At 33.4% G+C, this 12,384-nt stretch overlaps 2 protein-coding genes and 1 long non-coding RNA gene across 3 annotated transcripts; 1 reads left to right on the top strand and 2 right to left on the bottom strand.

The window, feature by feature from the left end:
* The first annotated feature begins 5,556 nt into the window (after positions 1-5,556).
* Positions 5,557-8,614, top strand: LOC141606351 (putative enoyl-CoA hydratase 1, peroxisomal). Its single transcript, XM_074425439.1, has 3 exons — positions 5,557-6,140; positions 7,461-7,743; positions 8,167-8,614. The coding sequence occupies exons 1-3, from the start codon at positions 5,731-5,733 to the stop codon at positions 8,263-8,265; spliced, it is 792 nt and encodes a 263-aa protein (XP_074281540.1). The 5' UTR covers positions 5,557-5,730; the 3' UTR covers positions 8,266-8,614.
* Positions 8,615-8,667: 53 nt separating this feature from the next.
* LOC141606352 (uncharacterized) lies at positions 8,668-11,359 on the bottom strand. Its single transcript, XR_012526687.1, has 2 exons — positions 11,270-11,359; positions 8,668-9,181 (listed from the first exon to the last, which is right to left on the bottom strand). It is a non-coding gene; the product is annotated as an uncharacterized LOC141606352 (long non-coding RNA).
* On the bottom strand, positions 9,202-11,278 carry LOC141606350 (F-box protein At5g49610). The gene has a single exon (XM_074425438.1). It carries the CDS (start codon positions 11,040-11,042, stop codon positions 9,951-9,953), a length of 1,092 nt encoding a protein of 363 aa, XP_074281539.1. The 5' UTR covers positions 11,043-11,278; the 3' UTR covers positions 9,202-9,950.
* Positions 11,360-12,384: the final 1,025 nt, after the last annotated feature.

Genomic DNA, 12,384 nt, shown 5'->3' with positions numbered 1-12,384 from the left:
CTCTTCATTTTCTAAAAAGAAATGGAGAGATCATTTTCTTTGAACGGTCCAGATTGCATCTTGGTAATATCGAACGGTTGTACATTTATGCATAGAAATAAAGGGATAATAGTGTTTAAAGGGGAAAATATTATTAAATGAATTTATGAGAGGAAATGGAGAGAAAGAAATGGAGAGGATCTTAATTGGTTAAAGTCGGTCCTCTGCAGAACACTTGGAACGAGTTTTAGCCCACTTTTTATATGGTACCTGGCTACAAGTCATTGGGTGAACACAAATTCTCATTTGTGACAGCCGATATTCGTCACAGGCTTTTGACATGTCAAATAAAACTCACATAAGAGGATAAAAACAAGTCATTTGTGATTCCATATGCATTCTACTTTTTGTCTTATATACCCATGTGGATGATACTTAATCCGTCACTAACTTGTGACGGATAAATGAGACCTATTGTTGGGTGAAAGGGTTTAATTAAAAATGATAAAGAACACTCTTTATAATTAGTTATTTAAAACTAATTTTATTTAATTTCTAGACATTAAACAAAAAAAATAATTACAACAAAATTCATAATTTTTTATGCTCTACAAATAGAGACCACATATGATATACTTTAGAATTCATTCTAATTTTCCGTTAAGGTAGGGTTGCAAGACCTACGGATAAACTAACAAAATCGGGAACTAGGTCTTGTAAGTAGGTTAAGAAATATATATTAGTATTTTAATGCAGGAACTAGGTCTTATTAGGGCTACAGGAACAACTGATAAACATGGTCTTAGCCGAGTCTATATTTCGTTGAGGCCTATCAATTGGGTTTGAGCTGAATCATCATCAAGTCTATTTACTGTCGATTGACATGTTGGTCGATCACCTTCGAGTTAGGGTCATTATCATTCAAGATATCAACTTAGATTTTCACTAAACTTTTTTTAAATTTAGACGACTAATCTCACAATAAAGCTATTTTAAGGACATTTCTTATAATTTTAAGTTATCATACAATACATGTCAATTTATCTTTCTTTAGATCATCCCCTATATACTAAATGAATAGGTGAACTCATGATTTTTCCCTCCAAAAAGCATATTTTTAAATAAGGAAGTTAATCACAATAAAATTCATTCACTAAATAAGAAATCTACTTATATATATTATAATTTATTTCATTAATTTATCATAAAATGTACTTTTTCATCAAATTATATTGTTTTCACTAAACTTTAAACTATAATCTTTTAATTAAATATTAATAAAATTTATACAAAACTATTGTTAAGTATTTATTAATGCTATTATTTGAAAAGGACTTGACTCATACTACGTATCAAACAAAACTGTAAATCTCTAATTTTGTTTTCGAAAAAAAAAAAATTGAGAGAATTTATAAATTGAAATCATTAGTTTTAAGATATAAAAAATATTTTTTTTAGATTAACTTTCAGCACATAACTAAATTCCCTTAGTCAGTTTTCGTTTCAACTTATTTTCCTCAAAACAAAACATAATGACGAGAAATACAAACAATTATTGAGACACTATTATATAGGTAGTTTATTAAAAAATAAAAAAAAACTCTATATACCGTGCATTTATTACACGGGGTCTAAACTAGTTATTAATTTACTTACTTAGTTCCGGTCATTTGTTTACCTTTTTTATTTTTGAATGTCTCGGTCAATTGTTACATTTCTATTACAATTTGATCATCCACACTCAATCTGATCCACTTGTCATTCAATAATTGGTTCTCTCCTCTTTACTTAGTCTTTTTGTCAAAAACAAAGGTAAACAAATAACTATCGTTTATCAAATTGAATCAATATCAAGCTATTGAATATCAAGTCACTAATCATTTTAGGTCTATTTCAATTTTAGACGAGTTAAGATAAACACGGCTATTATCAATTATGGGTCAAGTTCACAACAAATACAGTTTAAATTTCCGAGTTTCAATGGACTATTTGTTTAGAAAAATTTGAACCACTTTCTTAAATCAAATCACTTTTTACTGACTCTATAGGTAGGAGATGGCTTGAATCAAATTGGATCCTCTTCATTTTCTCCCTTCTCCATTATTTTTAAACGGCTTAGATTATTTGTTAGCACGATTTAATGATCACAAACGGAAATAATGGATGATGATGTGAAAATATATAATATATTTACTCAATAATATAATAATATATAAAATAAACTTATCAGAGGCAATGGAGAAAAAATGGAGTGAAGAAAATAAACTTTTCGGCCGAAAAGAGCTGAATTGGATTGAATTAAATTGAATAGAATAGAGTTGAGATGAACTAAATTAAATTAAGGCAAATTTAACATAAATAACCCAAAGTTTATAAAGTCTTCCAAAAATAACCCAACCTTTTGACTTTAACAAAAATAACCCAACCTTTATGTTTGTATTACAAAAATGTCCGAAACTATTCTATATCTAGAACTTTTTACTTAATTTAAGTTTCTAACAATTAAGTGATTGTATATAATTTAAGTAAAAAAATTGTAAAACTTTTCAATATGTATTAAAAACCAAGAGATACGATCAAACAATGAAAACACATAGCATGATAAGTTGAAGAGACAAAGATAATTGCAATAAAATCAAAGTGTTTTAAAGTTTTAAATGTTAATATTTATGAATTTTCTGTTTTTTTTCCAGATTTTTTAATACGTTATTGAAAAATTTTACAATTATTTTACCTAAATTATATACAATCACATTTTAAATTGTTAAAATCTTAATTTAGGTAAAAATTTCTACATATGAAATAGTTTGGGACATTTTTGTAACACAAACATAAAAGTTGGGTTATTTTTGTTAAAGTTAAAAGGTCGGGTTATTTTTGGAAGACTTTCTAAACGTTGGGTTATTTATGTTAAATTTGCCTTAGGCTATGTTTGGCAAGGCATTTCAGGTACCTGATTTGACCAAGCAACCTGATTTGACTAATATTTCAGGTAGTTGTTTTATTTAGTGTTGTTTGGTAAAGTCATTTCAGGTACCTGAAATGACTTTTCAGGTACCTGAAATGAAAAGCTACTCCAAGTAACTTTTTAAAGTTTCAAGTAGCTGAATCGTTTTACTTTACACATTTACCCTTTATTTAAATTAATTTATTATAATTATTAATGTCCTTTTATGTCATTTTACTAAAAATCGGTTACCTTTTCAGTTAGTTTTACCAAACACTTTACAATTAATCAGCTACCTTATCAGTTTCCAATTTTCAGCTAATTTTTCAGGTACCTTTTTAATTTCAGTCACCTTATCAGGTTTCAGGTACCTTTTCAGTCAGTTTTACCAAACAGAGCCTTAAATTAAACTAAACTAAATTAAGATAATAGTTAATATGTGAAAAGATGAGTTGAATTGAATTTTATAAAACTGAATCCATTTAAAATGAGCCGAAAATAAGTTCGGCTTAATCGACTAAAATCGACTGAAGCTAGACCTCGCAAAACATTAAGGCCCTGTTCTTTTTGGATCGAAACGGATCGATTCGAATCGAATCGAACTTATAGGATCTCGAATCGAATCGAATCAACTTATAGGATCTCGAATCGAATCGAATCAACTTATAGGAATCGAACTTAAAGGATCTCGAATCGAATCGAACTTATAGGATCGAATCGAATCAACTTATTGGATCTCGAATCGAACTTATAGGATCTCGAATCGAATCGAACTTATTGGATCGAATCAACTAAACTTATAGGATCTGAATTGAACTTACAGGACCCGAACCTAAATTAACTTAAATTAAATTATTATTATTATTATTATTATTATTATTATTATTATTATTATTATTATTATTATTATTATTATTATTATTATTATTATTATTATTATTTCTTGTTATTATTATTATTATTATTATTATTATTATTATTATTATTATTATTATTATTATTATTATTATTATTATAAAATCGCAACTTTTGTATTATTATTATTAGGGTAAATTGATAACTTATACCTAGTATATATCAATTTTTTAAATCTTATACCTAAGATAATTTTCTTTCAAAACTTATACCAAAAATCCTCATTTCTTTCATACTCAATACCGCATCTCAAATAAAGGTATAAATTGACGGTTTTACCCTTACTATTTCACCTATCAACACCCTTTCCCCATACCATTAATCCTCAACCTCTAACATTTACCACATACAAACCACCATCGACCCACTATCCCCCTGATATCAGCGCCACCACTGCCGGACTGTCACCACAATTGACCTGCTGCCCACGGGTCGTCCAAAGGGCACCCCATTAAACACCCACATCTATTCACAACAAAAAAAACTCAAACCCAAAACACCTACCTACCCACAAACCAAACTAACCACCCCCGCCGCAGCACCGTCACAACTCTCAGCTAGTACAGCCCATTCACGCCTCGCCTTTACCCCGTCGAAAACCCACCAACCCAAAGCTCTTAACACCACTACCCTCCTTAGAAACACACTTCCCCAGCACTAAAACCTCTATCCTCACCCTAAAAACCATAGATCTGGCATTTTATTTTTTTTGCTTCTGGAAAGGTATTTTCGGTGGTGGGTGTGGACTTTCTTGGTAGGGTGTGGTGGTTAAGGCGGACGAGATATTGGGTCACGCTGAGAGGGACGCCACCGGAAGGACATGTGGGCAGTGACATCGTGTCGTCGGACTGAACTTAAGGCGGCAATCTAACATCGGTGGTGGTACCAATGGGGGAGAAGGTGAGTGGAGCCGTGGAGATGGTAATTATGAGGTGTGTATGGTGGATGTGGAGGTTAGTGGATTAATATGGTGGGAATGGGTTACTGGGGTGGCCAAAGGGTGGTGATAAGAAATTATTAAGGGTAAAATGGTCAACTTGTGAAATTTGGTATTGAGTACGAAGGAAATCGGGATTTTCGGTATAAGTTTTAAAAGAAAATTATCTTAGGTATAAGATTTAAAAAACTGATATATACTAGGTATAAGTTATCAATTTACCCTTATTATTATTATTATTATTATTATTATTATTATTATTATTATTATTATTATTATTATTATTATTATTATTATTATTATTATTATTATTATTATAATAAAAAAAGCACAAACTTTTATTAAGATTAAACAAAATATTTACAAGAAATTAGTGGGCAGCTAAGAGAGAACACTTATAAGAAAATATAGTCTAAAACACAAAGTAAGATAATAACATTTTTCCGTTTTATATACGTTGGTTTGTTTATACATTATACTACGGTTACACTACGATAAAAAATAATGAGAAAAGTGATAATTTTTTTTTAAATAATAATGTATATATGTATCGAATAATTAATAATATCGAATGTTTTTGCGTCGTTTTTTAAAAATAATACTCTGTATATAATTTTTCTAAACTGAATTTATAGGATCTGAACTTATAGGATCTGAACTGAACTGAACTTATAGGATCTCAACTGAACTTATAGGATCTGAACTGAACTGAACTGAACTTAAAGGATCTGAAATGAACTTAACTTAAGTGACTTTAAGTCCAAAAGAACAGGGCCTAAAGGATAGAATTTGCGCAACTCAATAAACCTTCAAAAAAAAGTGTCCCACTAGAAACGTCCTCATCACTTTCAGATTCATTCCACCTAAAAAAACCACTTTCCGATTTATCCCTCTTTCATCTAACACCTTAACCACCAAAACAAAACCGAACTCGACCCGACCTGACCGAAAAATGTCAACACCAACCCAAGAAAACCTGATCATGGTAACCCATCAACCGAGAGGAATAACCCACATAACAATAAACCGACCCAAATCCCTAAATTCCTTAACCAAACCCATGTTAACCCGATTAGCACAAGTCTTCAAGTCATTAGACAAAGACCCATCAGTAAAAGTAATAATCTTATCGGGTTCGGGTCGGGCTTTTTGTTCAGGTATTGATCTGACAGCTGCAGAGGAAGTGTTCAAGGGAGATGTCAAGGATGTTGAAAGTGATCCTGTAGTTCAGATGGAACGGTGTAGGAAACCTATTATAGGAGCTATTTCTGGGTTTGCTGTTACTGCTGGGTTTGAGATTGCTCTTGCTTGTGATATTATTGTTGCTTCTAAAGGGGCTAAGTTTATTGATTCTCATGCAAGGTTTGGTTTTTCCTTTTCTTTTTCTTTTTATCGAAAGACGGTCTTTTTATTGGTTAAACACTCGTTTATTATTAATTCGCTGGAAGACGGTCTTATACGATAATTATTGTTATTTTTTGTTGGTTTGGTTTGGGATTATGATTATGGGAGATGGGTTTTGGTTGTATAAGGTGTGATGATCGAGTGGGGATCCTCTGTCCCATTTGGTGTCCCATTATGATCAAGGTTGATAATTTGGGGTTGAGTTAATTACTTAATTAGGAAATTGATTGATTGTCTTTTGTCTTTTTTAGTTTAGTCACTGGCTTTGCTCTTGATTGAGGTTCTTGTTGCTTGTCGTTTGTTTCAAACATTAGGTATGGAATGGAATGGAATGGATTCATTGGAGTTAGAACCCCGTACATGTTTAAAGTTGTTTGGTTCAATCCGGGAATGGGAATAATAATGTGTTGGGTGGAATGGAGTTGGAAACTTAGGGGGAGAGGTGTGTATGGGATTCCAAGGGATTGGAATGGAGTTAGATACCCGATTCCATTCTAAAATCTCCAACCAAACACCCCCTAAGTTTATTGATTCTCATGCAAGGTTTGGTTTTAAAGGGACTAAGTTTATTGATTTTTTATGATTTTTAAGGATGGTTTTATGATTTTTTTGGTGTTTTTATTGAGTCATTGATTGTGTAAGCGAGGTGTGTTATGACTTATGTCTGTGATTCTGTAAATTATACAGGATTCGGTGTAACCCAGGGAATCGTGAATCGGTTTGAGGGATTTGGTAAAATAGGAGAATATATCAGATACTCGGTAGAATTTTATCAAGAGGGTATTTATCCCTTTTATTATGTGATCTTATGCTATACATTTTTCAGATTAGGCAAGTTTAGCCGTGTACTTAATACATCGTTTGTCTCAACACCCCAGTAGGCAGTAGTCAATATCAAGCTACGCCGCTAATTGCATATATTCCTGTGAATGTTACATTTACCAGTTACCATGGTGTTACTGGATCTTCTGTTTTCTTTTTCAGTTAGCTGATTAGAACAATTTATCCGCCCGACTAGGATGATCTAGTAATGTAGTTTATCCGCCCGATTAGAACAATTTATCCGCCCGCTAATTGCATATATTCCTGTGAATGTTACATTTACCAGTTACCATTGTCTTGTTCATGAGTATATCTTTGGCGGATTTACTGATGACTAAGCTCTCTTGAGTTCTAATTGGCCTGTTGAGTTGTGTGATTAATTGTAGATATACACTTTAACTGTTGTATACAAACAAACCCTTACTTCACTTACTGGCATATATGTACATTTTGCAGATTCGGCATATTTCCATCATGGGGACTTTCACAAAAGCTTGCTCGCATAATAGGACCAAATAAAGCTCGTGAAGTATCGTTTGGTGCCATACCTTTAACGGCAGAACAGGGTGAGAAGTTAGGATTTGTGAATCATGTAGTTGAAGCTAGTGAACTAATAAGTAAAGCTGAAGAAATTGCGGAAGCAATTGCGAAGAATAACCAAGACCTCGTCTTAAGGTACAAGTCTGTCATTAATGATGGCTTGAAGCTCAGTTTGGGTGACGCATTAGCACTCGAAAAGGTAAGTAGCTCATTTCAACTTAGACTATGATTTGCTGTGTCTGCTTGGATGCTCAGTGCTGCTTGACGGAAACTTGAAAAACCTTATAACCTTAAGACTATGTACTGTTACTTTGGTAGCGTTGAGCCGTTGAGTGATAGTCTAAACCCTTGCGTTCTTGCTTGAAGAAATATTAACCACAAATGTTATGACCATGCCATGAACACTAAGATCCGCCACTGGTCAATTCAGGGTTTCTATGTCAGTCTCTTGGAAAACCGTTTTACGATAATGTGATGTAAAACTGTCCACATACGAAATCATTTCAATTTTCAAATTCAGATGTTTGTACAACTAGTTGTGATTTATTGTCAGGAACGTGTTAATTTATATGCTTCGGGCTGTCAATGGATTTGTTAACATCCCATTCTTGTGAATTTTCAGGAAAGAGCTCATAGCTACTACCAAGGGATGACAAAGGAACAGTTTAAGAAAATGCAGGATTTCATAGCTGGCCGGAGCTCAGGCCAATCCAAGCTGTAAACACGAAATAATCTTCAAAATAGTTGCATATTCCGCCATAAGTAGGTTCTTTGTTTTCCTCAATAAGGTTGATTCATGAGCCAGTCGCAAATCTTGCAAATCAGCAGCATTAGGGAGTCCCGGAGAAGAAGCAGCATCCGAGATTTTATTCCCTAAGATCATTACATCTTCATCTCAAAGATGTTTAAGTCCTACCTTGGATTTCAATAGTGTACCTCAGAAGTCGGCATCTTGTTATCTCTTCTTGGCCATGAGCCCAATAAAATCTTTACACGAACCTGTAAGACGGTCCTTTTGTAATTTCTCCGTGGTAAATCTTTCTGATTAAATACAGTATTATACTTGTAAATTCTTGTTTCGATTTTCAGTTTCACTTTTCTGTTGGTTGTATACAATAATATCCATCCTTTTTCCGGAATCTATTTCAATTATATCTTTTACACCAGTCGAAGGCTGCGTAAACAAGCAGTTCCAACGAAACACCACAAATATACGAGCCATGTCAAACACATTGAACACACTCGTGAGTCGTGACAGATAATATGAGTCGATCATGAAGTGACGTAAGCGTGGACTAGGGAATTACTTTTACACCTTTTCCAAATATATTGACATTCAAGATGATTAACAAGTTAGCATTTAAAATAAATTTCAGTCCCCAAATCTGGCTACTAAGTCTTCTGTCTTCTACCAGTAGATTATCTGCAACATCATGAACGATGTAGCATTTTTTAGGCGACTTATTGAGCGAGCAACCTGGCTGTTTCTGGTGTCACTTTCATTCGACTCTGACCATCTTAATGCCACAGCAGCTACGCTGCCCTGTGAGGCTGAGATCGTTAATCAATAACTGTACCCATTCTCATCAAACTGTGAAGAACCCTGCTAGAATCAAACTCACCATGATGCAATTTTCCTGACAAAAGATTGTCGTATGAGGGAATATAGGTGCGGGGATACTATTCAAAATATAATTCATTCTAAAGTATGAAACTTTTTGGAGAATTTAAAGTGTAACATGCAGATTTTGAGAAAGGAGACTTTAAAATTGTCGAAAAATATCATATGCTTCATAGTTCATACACCATCTTTCTCGTTTAAACCTCCATTCCGGTCTTCACTAGGAGAAATGTTGGATTCATAAGTGACCAGTAGCCGTAGGGATTCCATACCCATACATTTGAGTATTATGTCGAACACCAGTATTTCCACAAAAATGAAGAGTAGGAGTACCATAGGTTGTTATCCAAGAGTCTGCCTTTCGTTTCTGTGCGGTTCAGAAGAACTTGGGCATCATTTATAACTTGGTAGTGAAATACCTGTCCACTGCTGCTAACAATACTCCACAAATCATCATTCCAAGTTACAGTGACGAATAAGTCGTGAAAGTATGGAACACTTTTATCTTAATCTCGGAATTTCAGAGCTCCAAATAATTAGCCATTATCACGATCAATTACTGATGAACCTTCAATACTTCTATAACGTCAAAGAACCACCTTATTATGGGCGTTACACATAAACAGATACTGTTTTGCGTCTGTAATCAATCATAGTTCATACGGCATACCCAATCATTCACGAGACAAGACAAGAATCATGGAGAATGAATGACAATTTCTTCCATATGTACATCCAAATTACTTACTAATTCCATAGACAGATTTCTACTGATGATTTGCACCTTAGCGACACGAAAATATTGTGTTACTGAATGCAAGGGCCGAGAACCACAAAGGAAGCGTAGCGTTGCTCTTCACCGAATACATCTCTTTCCAAACTCTAGTTCTCCTGTGGTATAACAGAATCTGTTTATGTGTAGCAAGAAAAACACACTCACCACTCTGGCTTATCGGGAAAATTCCAGGGATCAGCCCTCTAATACATCTGAGACTCACCCTATCAACCATTCTCCATTCCTGTTTCTCATAGTCCTCCAGCACCCATATATTCATCCAAGCTTCTAAAATTTGAATTATCGACAAGAACCCATTTGATTCCAACAAATACATCCGATTCCCAGTCCCACAACCCATCTCACTAGGCAAATAAATCTTCCTCCAAACATCATTTTCCAAATCAAGCACAAGTATACACGAGTAGCTCACCGTCAACCAATGAAGCAAACCATTCACAAACACAACCTGATTCCTATTCATTTGTGTAAAACTCTCCTCTTGCAAAGACACAAACTTTCTCCACTTATTCACCCTCGAATCATACACCAATGATATAAACGTATTATCCGCCCTATGCCCAAACGAACGATGATAACCCGCTAACACAACACTAAACCTCCCCCTGTCCCTTAAATCACAAGCAATACCAACCAAAGTTGCATCCCCATCAGGGTAAAACCTAGTAACCGGCCTCTCCCGGCTTTTTGGAAGCACTTTATACTCCCTAGTCATCGGATTACAGACGTAAAACACGCCTTTATCCGGAATACTAGAGCAACATAACAACCCATTACATGATGCCCTAATTTTAACCCTATCTTTCAAGAAATCCAATGAAAATTCAGACACACCCTTCATATGATCAACAAAAATCAAACTACATTTTTGTTCAGAAACCTCAGTAATTTCAACTAATACCATAGATTTCATAACTGAAATTGCATTAAACAGATTAATAAAGTAATTATCTTTGGGTAATTTGTACCAATATTTACACACAGTTCTAAACCTAAAAAGGGATTTAATTGGTAATCTTGCTAGAATCTGGAGAAAAACTTCATCTGGGAAAAACCCATTTGCTGAATCCAATGAATTCATTTGAATAATAAATCTAATTAAAGATACGATCAAAAGTCAATAATTACACCCTAAATGAAATGAATTTTATTATGGGGATAATTTGGGGATCAAATAATGGAACTGGGATTGAATAAGATTATTGAATTATTGATTACATATTGAATTTATGAGGGAAAAGGGATGAAGTTAGGAGAAATAATGGTAGGTTAATTTTGATTTTAGGAACTGAAAAGGTGAAAACCTACCTGGGTAACTGCATGCTCGTTGCTCAGGTAGTCGGGGTTCATCTCTGTGATAAATGAATTTTTTGGTATTGACTCCGCTGAACACCAACTATACATACATCCCCTTTAAACTAAAAGAATAAGAAAACTGAAATTTTTCCCACCTAAATGCTTTTAATTAGAAATTGGGGTATAAATTTATCTAGATATGTATTGGATCTAATATATGGCCTTTATGTGTTAAAGTATCTTATGAAACACCGTAATTTCTATAGTTGGGCCAAATTTATTTCATTCATTATTATCTCATTAGTCAAATATATGTATTTTAAATGTCGTAAATTTTCTATTTAAAATATATGCAGATTTTACTCATATTATTAAAAACAGTGTATGCTTTTCACTTTTTTATTCTTTAAATTTTTTACTCCGTTTAAATTGTTACTCCGTATATTGTAACAAAAATTATAAAAATAGTTCTATGCTTCAAATGCGTAAAAATAAGCATAAGTTTTTATAATTAAACTAACAATCTTCTTTTTTTAATGATAAACTTATTCCGAGTAAAAATGTAAAATTCGTTCTATTTTAATTTTTAGTATTTTACACATTAACAATTGTAGATAATTACAAATAAAATTCAAAGTTTATTTATATATTATTATTATTATCTCTAATTGTTAAGTTATCTACACATGACATTCTAAAATACCGTGCTTTAGCACGGGCTCGATACTAGTGATACATTCACCAAATTCCGTCCGCATTAAAATCGTCTTTATGGCAAACAGTGACTGTTTGAGTCATTTCAGATTGGGTCATTTGGGTCACCTCGGGTCATGATTTTGCATTAATTCAGTCATTTTGACTCATTCGGGTCATTTTGGGTCACTCAAGTCGGGTCACTTTCGGGGTGGGACTATCGGGTCATACATTTCGGGTCTCGGGTCAGATCAGTTTTGCCAAGTCTAGCTAACAACACATAAAAAAGGACTTTTTACATACAACTAGTTTGAAACCCGTGCAAAAAATGCTTGAGTCGTAATAACATGCGCTATCATTGAATATAGAAATATATAAATGAGTGTTGCTAAATGTGAATATCGTGAGTCGTGACAATATAAATATGTCTATAA

The sequence above is a fragment of the Silene latifolia genome, chromosome 10, assembly GCF_048544455.1.
Source record: "Silene latifolia isolate original U9 population chromosome 10, ASM4854445v1, whole genome shotgun sequence".
NCBI classification, from domain to species: domain Eukaryota; kingdom Viridiplantae; phylum Streptophyta; class Magnoliopsida; order Caryophyllales; family Caryophyllaceae; genus Silene; species Silene latifolia.
The sequence above is the reverse complement of the archived record's forward strand: the minus strand, read 5'-3'. Positions and strand labels throughout refer to the sequence as shown.